Source organism: Clupea harengus, chromosome 4, assembly GCF_900700415.2.
Source record: "Clupea harengus chromosome 4, Ch_v2.0.2, whole genome shotgun sequence".
NCBI classification, from domain to species: Eukaryota; Metazoa; Chordata; class Actinopteri; order Clupeiformes; family Clupeidae; genus Clupea; species Clupea harengus.
In genome coordinates this window covers 8,919,847-8,932,346 of record NC_045155.1, presented here as the reverse complement: position 1 = coordinate 8,932,346, position 12,500 = coordinate 8,919,847, and the positions used below count along the sequence as shown (strand labels likewise).

General features: G+C 47.9%; 1 protein-coding gene across 3 annotated transcripts in view; it reads left to right on the top strand.

The window, feature by feature from the left end:
* Positions 1 to 12,500, top strand: part of magi3a (membrane associated guanylate kinase, WW and PDZ domain containing 3a) — a 45,198-nt gene that overhangs the window by 8,856 nt on the left and 23,842 nt on the right. For all 3 annotated transcript variants that reach the window (XM_031566053.2, XM_031566054.2, XM_031566055.2), the window contains exon 2: positions 11,774 to 11,890. In XM_031566053.2, the coding sequence (XP_031421913.1) occupies positions 11,774 to 11,890 (117 nt within the window). The remainder of the gene's footprint in view (positions 1 to 11,773; positions 11,891 to 12,500) is intronic.

Genomic DNA, 12,500 nt, shown 5'->3' with positions numbered 1-12,500 from the left:
TCTTCTTCCCTTCTGTAGCTTGTTACGTGAAACAGCTTTTGGTTGGCAGGCATCTCTCTTTTACATACGCATGCTTTCCCTCTCACTCACTCTTTCTTTGTTGCTTGCCATCTCCCTATTCTTTTCTCATTTTATCTCATTTTCTTTCTCTTTCATTTCCCCCTCTATCCCCCCCCCCCCTCTGGCTCTGAGCGTCTGCTGCCGACTCTCTCTCTCCCCCTCTCCCTCTCATCCATAAAGCACTCCGCTGTTGTTCCCTGTTGCTTTGTCATGTCTCCATCCCCGCGAGGTGCTTCTGGAGCGCTGAAAAGCAGAGAAGTGCACTTAGTGCAGCCGGGAGACTGCCAGGCTGCTGCCACACTACCGCTGCCGCCGGAGCCTGGTGTCAATTACTGCTCCGGCTAAAAATACAGATGCATAGATTTGAAAATCATTGACATTACTTATGCGCTTAGTTGTGTTATGATGTGGGTGTTACAGCAGTGGTCTGGCTTGGAGGCAAGCTGAGAAAATGACTGTTTTAGCCACCACCTTGGCTGAAGGTCTCACTCCGCTGGTGAGTGACAGTGGGTAATCTGCTGGCTCCCCTCCAGTCAAATGACTGTGCTGGAGACGCTGCACACACATAACAGGCAGGCCGCTGCTTTTGTCTGTTTGCGAGGGTGGACTGACATCTTGTGTGTCCCATGGTACAACATTGTTGTTGCGCTGGTGCAACATTGCGATTCTGCTGCAACGTTTGTAAGAGGTTACGATATCATGGACATGGCAGTAAGAATCCGCTGCAGTATATCTATTGCAAGTTATCTTAAACAATAATATGATATTTTCACACTGTCTTAGAGAAGACTGAAGCCACATAAGTGGAATCATTGATTTTATTATCTTGGAGATGTCTCTAGACAGCTGTACTTCTTGTTTCCGGTTTTGGAAAGGTCAACACATCACTTGGAACTGTTTGTAACCGCTTTTCAGAGTATAAGACTGGTCAAGCCCCAGTATGCATGACCTCAAGGTTAGGTGTGTGTGTGTGTGTGTACAGAGTGATCTTAGCTGCTCTGCCTTTTCCTTCCTGGTTTTGTTAAAGTTGCAGAAGGAATTTGGCGGCCTGCATTCAAACCTATATATACATACCCACACACTCACACGCACCTATATGTATGTATAAATATACATTTACATAAACAAACACACACACACACACACACACACAACCACACACACACTCACACACACACGTACACAACCATATCTGTGAGCCCCTTAGTAGCTGCAAGCTCATTCTGAACTTCAGCCACTGAGGATTAAACATTAACAAGAGGGAGCCTTTCAAGTGGGCTTAGGTTCAGTGGAATTTGTGCGACTTTGTGTTCGTGTGTGTGTGTGTGTGAGCTTGGTCAGGTTGTCCGGTCGCATGAGCAGTGTTAGTAGGTGTGTGTGTGTGTGTGTGTGTGTGTGTGTGTGTGTGTGTGTGTGTGTGTGTGTGTGTGTGTGTGTGTCTGCTGCTAAAGCTGCTGGGGTAAAAGTGTGCTTGACCCGTCAAGCAGGCATGGTGTCTGAGCTGCTCTTCTATGGTAAAAAGACCTCGCATGGAGTCAAAGTTCAAACACAGCCACTGCCATGGAGCTCTGCAGCCCTACAATCTACACACACACACACACACACAGACTGACTTGACTGACTCACTTACTCAGACACACATTAAAAGTGTGAGTCTTACACACCCATTTCCCCACTGGAGAATTGCCTTTACACACAATGGTTCCTCATTTCCTATCCCTGATGTCATACTTGTGTGTGTGTGTGTGTGTGTGTTTTACTGAATATTCTGATTGTTTGTCTTCCTGGTGGATGGGAAACTTTGAGTCTTTGTGTCTCAGAGAGTGTGTCGCTGCCCTCCTCTCTCCCCCAGGTGTTGGCCTGTCTCCCCCTCGAGGGGCCGAGAGAGGGTGTGGTGCACCAGCACAGCTATGACCTCACAGGGAGAGCGGGCATGACGAGATGCTTCTTGAAGGCCAAACACTGCAGCAACGCTGACTAGCCCCATCTGTTTTTCAGCGAGCCGCAACTCCCATCTTGAAGATCTGCTCTCCTCTCATGCTTGTGCTGTCACTTCACACAGAAATCTAATATCCTGTGGCACTCTGCTTATAGATGTGTCCTCCATTATATATTAGCTGTAGGTATATGCATATACATATGTATATGTGTGTATATATACCTATATGGACATATATAACTATATGTAAACCTATGCTGCTGTGCTCTTTCCTCTCTCGTCACTCTCTCTTTCCTACTCCACTGAATTGCTTCATTTCCCCCCTCATGACCCGGGTTCACCTCCGAGGTTTTTCTCCTGTAATTCTTTCTTGGCTTTGTCATCCAGGCCTTGTTCATGGGGGTTTCCTCTCCCACGTCTTACAGTGCTCTATTGTCGCGGGCGCAATATAAACAACATTGAAATGACAATTGGATTGAATCCGCTTAGAGTGAATGAAAACGCGCGAGCGCGGGGGCTTTATGCTAATACCGCGTGATGCCATAAAAGAGGAGAAAGCCGTCGGTGTGTTGTTTTGGCTTCGTGCTGAGAGGGAGCGAGCACACAGCAGCATTGGCACGACCCCACCACACCACACCACACACACACACACACACACACACACACGCACACACACACGCACACACACACGCACACACACACACACACACACACACACACAGGCACGTCTGCGTCAGTAGACTCAGCACATTCTCGCTCTCTGATGCTGGGATCTCCTCCCACACGCTGGCTGCGATGCACTGCAGGCATCTGAGCAATAACGTAACATCAACGCATCCGTAGATGTGCACGGTGCTGGAACATGTGAGCGTGAGGTTGTCAGGCTTGCTAGAACTTTCCGCCACCTGGGTGGGTCTTCTATACCTTACATAGGGTGCGGAATGGATGCTAATGCCTAATTTCTCATGCAGCATATGTTATGCCATCTGAGATTGCAAGAGAGAGAGAGAGGGGGGGCGGGGGGGGGAAAGAGGGAAGGGTGAACGTGAGAGGAAAATAGAGGAGGTGTGTGTGTGTGTGTGTGTGTGTGTGTGTGTGTGTGTGTGTGTGTGTGTCTGGTCATGGGAAAGCTGTGCTCCGTCCTTGAGCGTGTAACTCAGAGTAATGGGCCTGACAGAAGGTTCAGCTGCTGCCTCTTCTTCTCTTGCGTTCTCCCCCCTCATCCATCTTTCCATCTCACTCTCTTTCTCTCTCGCCACTCTCCTGTTTTTTTTCTCTCTGCGCGCTCTCCTCCCTTCTCGCCCCCTCTGCTCTCTTATCTCTCACACTACCCCCCCTCCCCCCCTCACCCTGTTTCTCTATCCTATTCCCCTCTCACTCTCGCTCTCTCTTTCTTCCTTCTCTTTGCTTAGATGACACAAGTTTTTAAAATGGAAATGAGGATGGAATTAAACCCAGTTCAGACACCCTGTGACATCAAGGGAGCACTAGAGAGACAGAGAGACAGAGAGATGGAAAAGAGGGAGGATAGGAAGAGAGAGGATGAGAGAGAGCCCAAGAAGGAGAGGCAAGCAGAGAGAGAGAGAGAGAGAGAGAGAGAGAGAGAGAGAGAGAGAGAGAGAGAGAGAGAGAGAGAGAGAGAGAGAGAGAGAGAGAGAGAGAGAGAGAGAGAGAGAGAGAGAGAGAGAGAGAGAGAGAGAGAGAGAGAGAGAGAGAGAGAGAGAGAGAGAGAGAGAGAGAGATTGAGGGAGGGAAGGGAGGATATAGAGATGGAGGGGGGGGGGGGCAGCCTCATGCTGAGGGACATGATTAGATAGAGAATGGTGAGAATGGGCTTTGTGTTGTCTGGGCTTGTTGTGGCTGTAATAAGAGATGTAGATTTATTCAGGTACTCCGTGATGATAAGAACTCCCGTAGTAAAAGGGGAGGGAGCGTTATGAAAGATGTATGAAGATGAAGCTCATCTGGTCTACACACACACACACACACACACACACACACACACACACACACATTTGACTGGTCTGCAGAGCAAGCGCCAGCCTGTTAATTGCCTGACACAAATGACTGTTCCAGAAACTTCCACCAGGAGCACTGGCATTTTAACTTGGAGGTATAATGCCTAATGAGAACACACACACACAACTTTCACAAAGTCATGTACACTCACAGTCAAAGTTCTGCACACACACACACACACACACACACAGTGTCTATGAACATGCACACACACGCACACACCCACACACGCACACACCCACACAAGCACAGGCATGTCCTCTTTAAGGTGGGACTGCGGAGGCAGTTAAAGTCAGTGTAATAGTGTGTTTAAATTGAAGCTCTGTGGTAATTAAGTTGAGGCAGGAGCCTCTAGTCTCATTACTCTTTAATTAATGAGGAACGAGCCAGCAGGTCCCACTCTAATAGACGGATGGCCCAGTGGGCCTGAGTCCTAATGCATGCTGGGATTGGCCTGCTGCATGTACCATTCCAAGTATGGGAGCTGGCAGGAGACAAACAGAACCTGCTGTTGAACCTGGACCCCTATCATACGTGGACCGTGTCCACTTAAGACTGTCGGCAGGGTTCCTGTTGGAGATTCTTGCTCACACAAACACATAGACTCACTCTCTCTCTCTCTCTCTCTTTTTCTCTCTCTCTCTCTCTCCCCCTCACTGATTTTCACACACACACACACACCACACACACACACACCACACACACACACACACACACACACACACACACACACACACACACACACATGGATTTCCCCTGGATGGAGTTCTTGGCCCTGAAGCTGACAAGGGTGCTGCTCTCTGTGTTTCTCTTGTCCTTCTTTCTCTTTCTCCCTCCATTCTTTTTATTTCTCTCTCCCCCTCTCTATCATCTCTCGGGTTTGTTTCCACCATATCTGTGCAGATGTTTGGGATTAGGCAGTGGGAGAGGAAATATGCTGGCCTCTGGAGAAAGGGCATGGCCAACACTCGGGGAGACGCACACACACACACACACACACACACAGGCTTGGATGGCTACAGGGGAGGGGCTGATGTCAGACGTAAGAGATGGGGACTCATGAGAAAACAGCTGTGGTGTTGAAAACGCTCATCTGTCAAGTGTGTGTGTGTGTTAGAGAGAGTGAGGGAGAGTTTTTTTTTGTGTGTGCATGATTTCAAGCTTTCGCGATCTCAATCATAGCTTAAAGGCCTCACATAGGTGGGTGGGTGGGTGTGTGTGTGTGTGTGTGTGTGTGTGTGTGTGTGTGTGTGTGTGTGTGCGCGCGCGCATGCGCTGTGCAGCCCCACTATCATTCTGCTCTCAATCAGAAAAGCACACACCCAAATGAAACACACTCATGGCAGGGAGTGAGAGGGACCACAGGGACCACAGAGACCCCCTTTGTACTGAGTGGTGGATTAATCTGTTGTTTTTTTAATTGAAATATTGCAGTGATGAGACAAGCAGTTGCTGTCAGCCAAAGCCAACACACACACACACACACACACACACACGGTCACACGCACACAGGAAAGCAGCAGAAAAAGTATCCGTAGTGGGGGCAGCATAATGTATTTGGCCCAGAGAGCATTGCAGAGAATGTGTGATGAAGTGTGGATGTGTAACGGTCTGTGGGATTGGGTGTGTGTGTGTGTGTATCTGCATTTTGATGAGGACGTCAGAGGGCTTCTCTCTCTTCCTCTCTCTCTTTCTGTCTGTCTCTCTCTCTCTCTCTATCTTTCTATCTCTCTCTCTCTCTCTCTCTCTCTCTCTCTCTCTCTCTCTCTCTCTCTCTCTTCATCCCTCCCCAACTCTCTGAAATAATCCTGTTTGGAAATATTTCACAGCAAAAGAGGATTACTTGGTGGGAGCAGTTTTCCTCCCTTTCCCTCTGTAGTGGGCACTAGTGATTGTGTGTGTGTGTGTGTGTGTGTGTGTGTGTGTGTGTGTGTGTTTGAGTGTGTGCGCTCATGTGCATATGATGGCGCATAAAGCAAGGCCAAGAGGTAACTGAATAAACCTCACACCATAGGCTGGGATTAAAATAAGACATCAGTAGTACACACAGAGGCAGATTCTCCCATGCTGATACACACACAGTCAGTCCAAACAGACAGACAGACAGACAGACAGACAGACACCAGGGGCAGACAGAGAGGGGAGGGGACTTTCTGGCAGGCAGGCAGGCAGGCTTTATGTTTAGTGTGGTTTTGGTTTTCTGCGTCATGCTGGGAGATCCACCAGTGGTCACCATCTGCTGCACGAACACCTATGATCGTGTGTGTGTGTGTGTGTGTGTGTCCATGATCTGTTTGGAACCAGGGGTGACAGTTTGGTGTACAGCAGCATTTGTTACACATCTGCTCTTTTATTCTGCAATTTGTGCCTGGATTGTGTGTTTGTGTGTATGCGTTTCAGATTCACTGGGGTTTCTCCTCAATGACTAATTCTCTTTCAGACTGGGAAATGTGGGGGTAGCATCATTCAGAGCTGTGTGTGTTTGTGTGTGTGTGTGTGTGTGTGTGTGTGTGTGTGTGTGTGTGTGTGTGTGTGTGTGTGTGTGTGTGTGTGTGTGTGTGTGTGTGTGTGTGTGTGTGTGTGTGTGTGTGTGTGTGTGTGTGTGTGTGTGTGTGTGTGTGTGTGTGTGTGTGAGAGAGAGAGAGGGAGAAATATTATATGCCCCAGGGGATAACTCCCTGTAGCACCATTCAGAGTATGGGAGCATCAGGTCAGGGTTGGAGAGCCCAATGCATAGGCTCACACTAGGAACAGATCATATTCATTCACCATGCTGTCTGTCACTTTGGATCAGAGCATAAAATACAGCACTGAAATGTAAATTACTATTTCACACAGCATTGACTGGATACAGCTGTGGCGGTAGTACCCAGAGGCATGTGGCTCCCTTCAAGTGGAAGTGTGTATTGTACTGTGTGTATGTATGTATGTATGTATATGTGTGTGTGTGTGTGTGTGGGATTCACGTGTGTGCGCTATGTGGACTTTCTCACTCCAGCAGGGCTGAAAACGAACCAATCAGCACGAGTAGTTTGTTTCCATGTGACGTGACTGCGGTAAATGGCGCGGCGTGTCCGCGTTGCGGACTCCGCCGTGGGCTCTTGCCCCCTCCGATGTCCTGAGGCAGGAGAGTCAGACGTGGATGGAATGGGAATGAGAGATGTGATTATCTCCAATTCCAGAAGTGTCAGCTCGAGAGCTGGCGGAAAAGGGGAGGAGGGGGGAAAAAAGCAAGAAAGTGAAGAAGAAAGACGTGGGTGGAAGGACTTAAAAAGGAATGCGTTATGGGATTGTGAGGGTCATAGTTTTGCTGTAATGAAAAAGAAAGTACCAGCGTCATGGTGAGACCAGCTTTTCTGATCCCCCTCTTGTGATGTAGTTGTGTGTGTGTGTGTGTGTGTGTGTGTGTGTGTGTGTGTGTGTGTGTGTGTGTGTGTGTGTGTGTGTGTGTGTGTGTGTGTGTGTGTGTGTGTGTGTGTGTGTGTTAGGTAAGGGGTTTGTGCAAGTGTCTCAGAAGACAGTGTCAGTTGTCAGAAGTCTCTATTTGCCAACATCTATACAGGGGCACTGTGGACAGTGTTTTCTAAGTGCAAGTCAATCCTTTCAAATAATAGTAAGTGGACCTTGAGTGCTTGAATCAACAGTTTAGGTTTTTTGTCATCTAATATAGCCTCAAAGACCATTCTGTCGTTTCAGGGTAGATATGTGGATTGATTCCATTTGGCAACATTGACTAGTACGCATATATAGCAGGGGATATGGGTGTTTGTGTTTGTGTGTGTGTGTACTGATGTGAGCGTGTCTAGAGGGGTCACTGACAAGAATTAAAAAATGAGGCGTGTGTGTGTGTGTGTGTGTGTGTGTGTGTGTGTGTGTGTGTGTGTGTGTGTGTGTGTGTGTGTGTGTGTGTGTGTGTGTGTGTGTGTGTGGTTGCATGGGAGACTGACTTTGTAGCGCTCATCCTCTCATCTAGCTAGTCACTATTAGTGGGGACAGGGTAGCGAGTTACTTTGTACAATTGGAACCACGGGTCTCTTTCAGGTCCTCTTCCAGCTCCCCACTGAGGCCTGTCCTACATTCCTCACATTTAGCGCACCCTTTGTCAAACACACACACACACACACACACACACACACACACACACACACACACACACACACACACACACACACACACACACACACACACACACACAAACACGGCCCTTTTCCAAACCTCACATAGTTCTGCAGTGTTGTTGTTGGCTTGAACATGCTCGCTGAAACACACTCACACACTTTGCTTTAGTAGGTTAATCACAACACCACCACAGAAGCTAGAACAATGGAGAAGGGTAGGCTGAACTGCTAACAACAGCTCATTGTAATGTGTGCTTGTAGCCTATATATACCAGACATTGCAGGAAAATGCATTGCATTTACATGTACTTACTCATATGAGGACATGTCCACTGCCAAAGCCCATTTAGGTGCTGCATAGGCATGTGTTTCATCTGCTGTTGTTTCTATTCCTAGTGCCCTGCCACTATGGTGCCTTGCTCCGTGAGTCACAGAAGCACCCAACATTCCAGTGCATATGAACTGGCTATTTTTGTTTGGAATCCAGTTCAATGAGTGTCCAGGGATGGTGAAAGCTAATTTCCAAGGTGTGAAGTATTTGGCAGACTAGATGGAATTGAAAAGCTCATTGTGCCATTGTAATGCAAGAATCTGGAGTGATGCTTCACATCTGAAAAGGAGTAGGCGGGCAGATGGAGTTTGCTTGCAGATGGTAACAGAGAGAATGGTCCGTAATTTATTGATAGGTGATTCACAAGAGACAAACGCTGAGTGGAGTGATTTGTGAAGACCTGCTTTTTTTTTCTTCTCCAGTCAGAGTTGGGTGTAATGGCTACACATTGCTCAACCGTGCACCAGCTATCAGTGAGCTTCAGCACCCTACCCTGGTGTAAGCTTCAGTGCACACTGCGTCAGAGTAAGCGTCAGTATGCGATAGCCGGGTGTAAGCTTCAGTACATGCTAACTAGTAGGCCGCTTCAGTGCACAAAAGTGAGGACTAGGCTTCAGTATGCACTAGCCAGGAGTAAGTGCATGTGCACTCAAGGCAGGCATGAGCTCCAGTCCACCCAGTGCTTCGGCCTTGGACCAGAGGATGTGCTGTGGGTGGGTATGCACGGTCAGAGTGAAGAGGTGGATATACTATGCAGTGGGAGTGAAAAGTTTGTGAATCCATCAACATAAAAGATGTTATCAGTTGGATATTAAACACATTTGTGGGCAGTTTATTTCCCTCTAATTATGACAATTTATTTCTTGTGGATAATTAAATGTCAGGTATTTCATTTTGTGAGATGACGATCGGATGTGATTTGGGTAACCCTACCCTATTGATCTCTACATAAACAGTGATCAACATCTTCACCATCAAAGTCTGGTCTCCACCACAAATCTTAGTTGGTGTATGCCAAAGGAAATTGTATCTGGAGTAGGTCTTGAAGGTTGCAGGTGACAAAGCCATTTCTTTCCATTTCATCAATTCACTGTGTGGCAGACAGGCAGCGTTACAATGGAGAAAAATGCAATGCTATTGTCATTCTGCCCAGGAGATGCCCTCAAGCAAGAATCACACCAATAGCAGAATCACAGATGTCTGTTGCACTGTCTAATGTCAATGCCCATCAGTCCATTATCGAGAGAAAATTGGACCACGGCTGTATGGGAGGATAGCAAAAAGGAAGACACTTCTCTCCAAGAAGAACTTACCTATCAATTACCTTTGCAGAGAGATGACTTGACACACTGACACACGAGTCAGTCCACAAAGAATGGTCAAAGCAGAAGAAATGTTACGTAAGGACCTTAATCCATCCTTTCATCCAAATGTATAGGCAGGACCTGAAGCAGGGGGTCATGCAATAACTCTCTCTAATATAATCGAGTGGAAGTATTTCTGTATGGAGGAATAGGTCCAAATTCCTCCAAGCTGATTTGCAGGACTGATCAACAGCAGTCAGAGAAATCACTGTGGTAAAAGGGGTTCACACCAGTTACTGGAAGGAGGGGTTTGCATGCTTCTTCACCCTTCCTTGTTGGATTATTGGGTCAATAAATGAATGAATAAGCAGACCCATTTTGTGAGTAAACGCTCCATCTGCTTCTTGTTATCAATTTGTATGACTCTTCACTTAGGATTTTGTCATATGTTTGGTCAGAGTCCTGTAGATTCTCAGAAACCTCTAACAAACTTTCCAGCCAACGTAGCTCAAATATATCAAGAAGGACTACCATGAAGCTGGAGGGGGGGGGGGGGGGGCGGGACGGGACGGGACGGGACGGGACGGGACGACGACACATGAGAGCTCTTCTCCGTTTCTCCCTTCTTTGCTGGAGTGTTTGTGTGCCACTCTTTTGCATGTCATTTTGGTTGTAGTCTGATCTCTCCGATGATGCTGCCTCCACTTAAATACATGGCTGACTGAATGAATCCAGAAGGGATCTGTGTTTGCTCAAATGTTTCTGAGCACACCAGATGGGTTTTGTGTTTTTAGAGGAATGCGGTGGGTTTGTGTGTGTGTTTGTGTTTCTGTGTGTCTGTGTGTGTGTGTGCGCGCTTGGGTGAGAGTAGGATGAGGGTTGTGTGTGTGTGTGTGTGTGTGTGTGTGTGTTTATGTGTGTGTGTGTCTGTGTCTGTGTCTGTGTGTGCGCGCTTGGGTGAGAGTAGGATGAGGGTTGTGTGTGTGTGTGTGTGTGTGTGTGTGTGTGTGTACAGGCGCTTGGGTGAGTGTAGGATGAGGGTTGTGTGTGTGTGTGTGTGTGTGTGTGTGTGTGTGTGTGTGTGTGTGTGTGTGTGTGTGTACAGGCGCTTGGGTGAGTGTAGGATGAGGGGTGTGTGTGTGTGTGTGTACACGCGCTTGGGTGAGTGTAGGATGAGGGTTGTGTGTGTGTGTGTGTGTGTGTGTAAAGAATGCAGTGGGCTTAGTGTGTGTGCATCTAATAAGAATGCAGTTGTCTGAGAGGGTGTGCATGTGAGCACTGCAATGACGAGTGTGTGTGTGTGTGTATGTATGAAATGCTCCAATTTCAGTGTTAATGAGCCCCAGGTGCATCACTTGAAGGCCTTGCAGATCTCCGTCCACTCTTCCTCTTCCTCTCTGTCTTTCTCACACACACACCCTTTTTTGCCCCCACCTTTCTCTGCCCTTGTCCCTAGCTTTTATCTCTGTATGTCTCTCTCTGAATATGTGCCTCTCTTTCTCTCTCTCTCTCTCTCTCTCTCTCTCTCTCTCTCTCTCTCTCTCTCTCTCTCTCTCTCTCTCATCCACTCTTTGCCCCTCTGTCTCTTCTTCGTTCATAGTCATCACTCTTTTCTTCTTCTCTCTGTGCCCTGTTCTCTGAGTGGCGGGGTCAGTCTAGGCTCTCCTGTCTCACGTGTCCCAGAGGAGAGGTGCTGAGTTGCCCTTCCCAGAATGCATTGGGCTGCCTCCTGTTCCTGCTGCAGCCAGTCGGGAATGCAGTGGCAGAGCAGCCTGTGTGTGTGTGTGTGTGTGCGAGTGAGTGTGTGTGTGTGTGTGTGCGCGCATGTGTGCAGTGTGTGTCTCTGCTAGTGTAGAGGTTGTTTGCACCATGTGTTAGTGTGTCTGCTAGAGTCTGCTAGAGTCAGGAGTAGACTGTATGTCTGTTTATTTTGTCTGCATTTCTCACTTCTAGTTGAAGTTGCTAACTGTTTATGTGTGTCTGTGTGTGTTTCTCCAAACAGGAAAAGTTCTGAACACTGACCTGCGTCACTACTTGAGTCTGCAGTTCCAGAAAGGCTCTTTGGACCACAAGCTGCAGCAAGTCATCAGAGACAATCTGTACCTGCGCACAATACCATGTGAGCATATACACACACACGCACACTCGTAATACCATGTGAGCATATACACACACACTCGTGCCGGAATATAAATCTGGCTCTTCTACCCCTCTTTCTCATTTTCTTTCTATCTTAAACACCTTTTGAGAAACACTTCTCTTTTCCCTCTCAGTTACATTTACACACACACACACACACACACAACATCAACCACCAGCTCACACCTACACAACCTACACATGCATAAACTCCACACCTCCAGTAACACCTGTGTATTCTGTTCAAGCCTCCACACACACACACACACAAACACAAACACAAACAGACACACAAACTCACAAACTCACAAACCCCTGCGAACAACTCCCCGCCTCCTTCCTGACACATGTCTCCGAAAGCTCCTGCTCGTCTGTCTCCGGACCCCCCGCCCCACCCCAGCAGCGGTGCTCTTTCTCTGGGTTGCGGGTCCCTCCTCCTCCTGGTACCGAGCCCCAGCAGCCCCCATGTTCTCCCGCTGTATGTGCCTGCCCCTCGCGGGATTGCAGCTTTTAATCTCGGTCTACTTGAAGTGAGACACTAATCCAGCCCGGCTCCTTCAGATCACACAGGCTCCCCAGATGACAGGAGC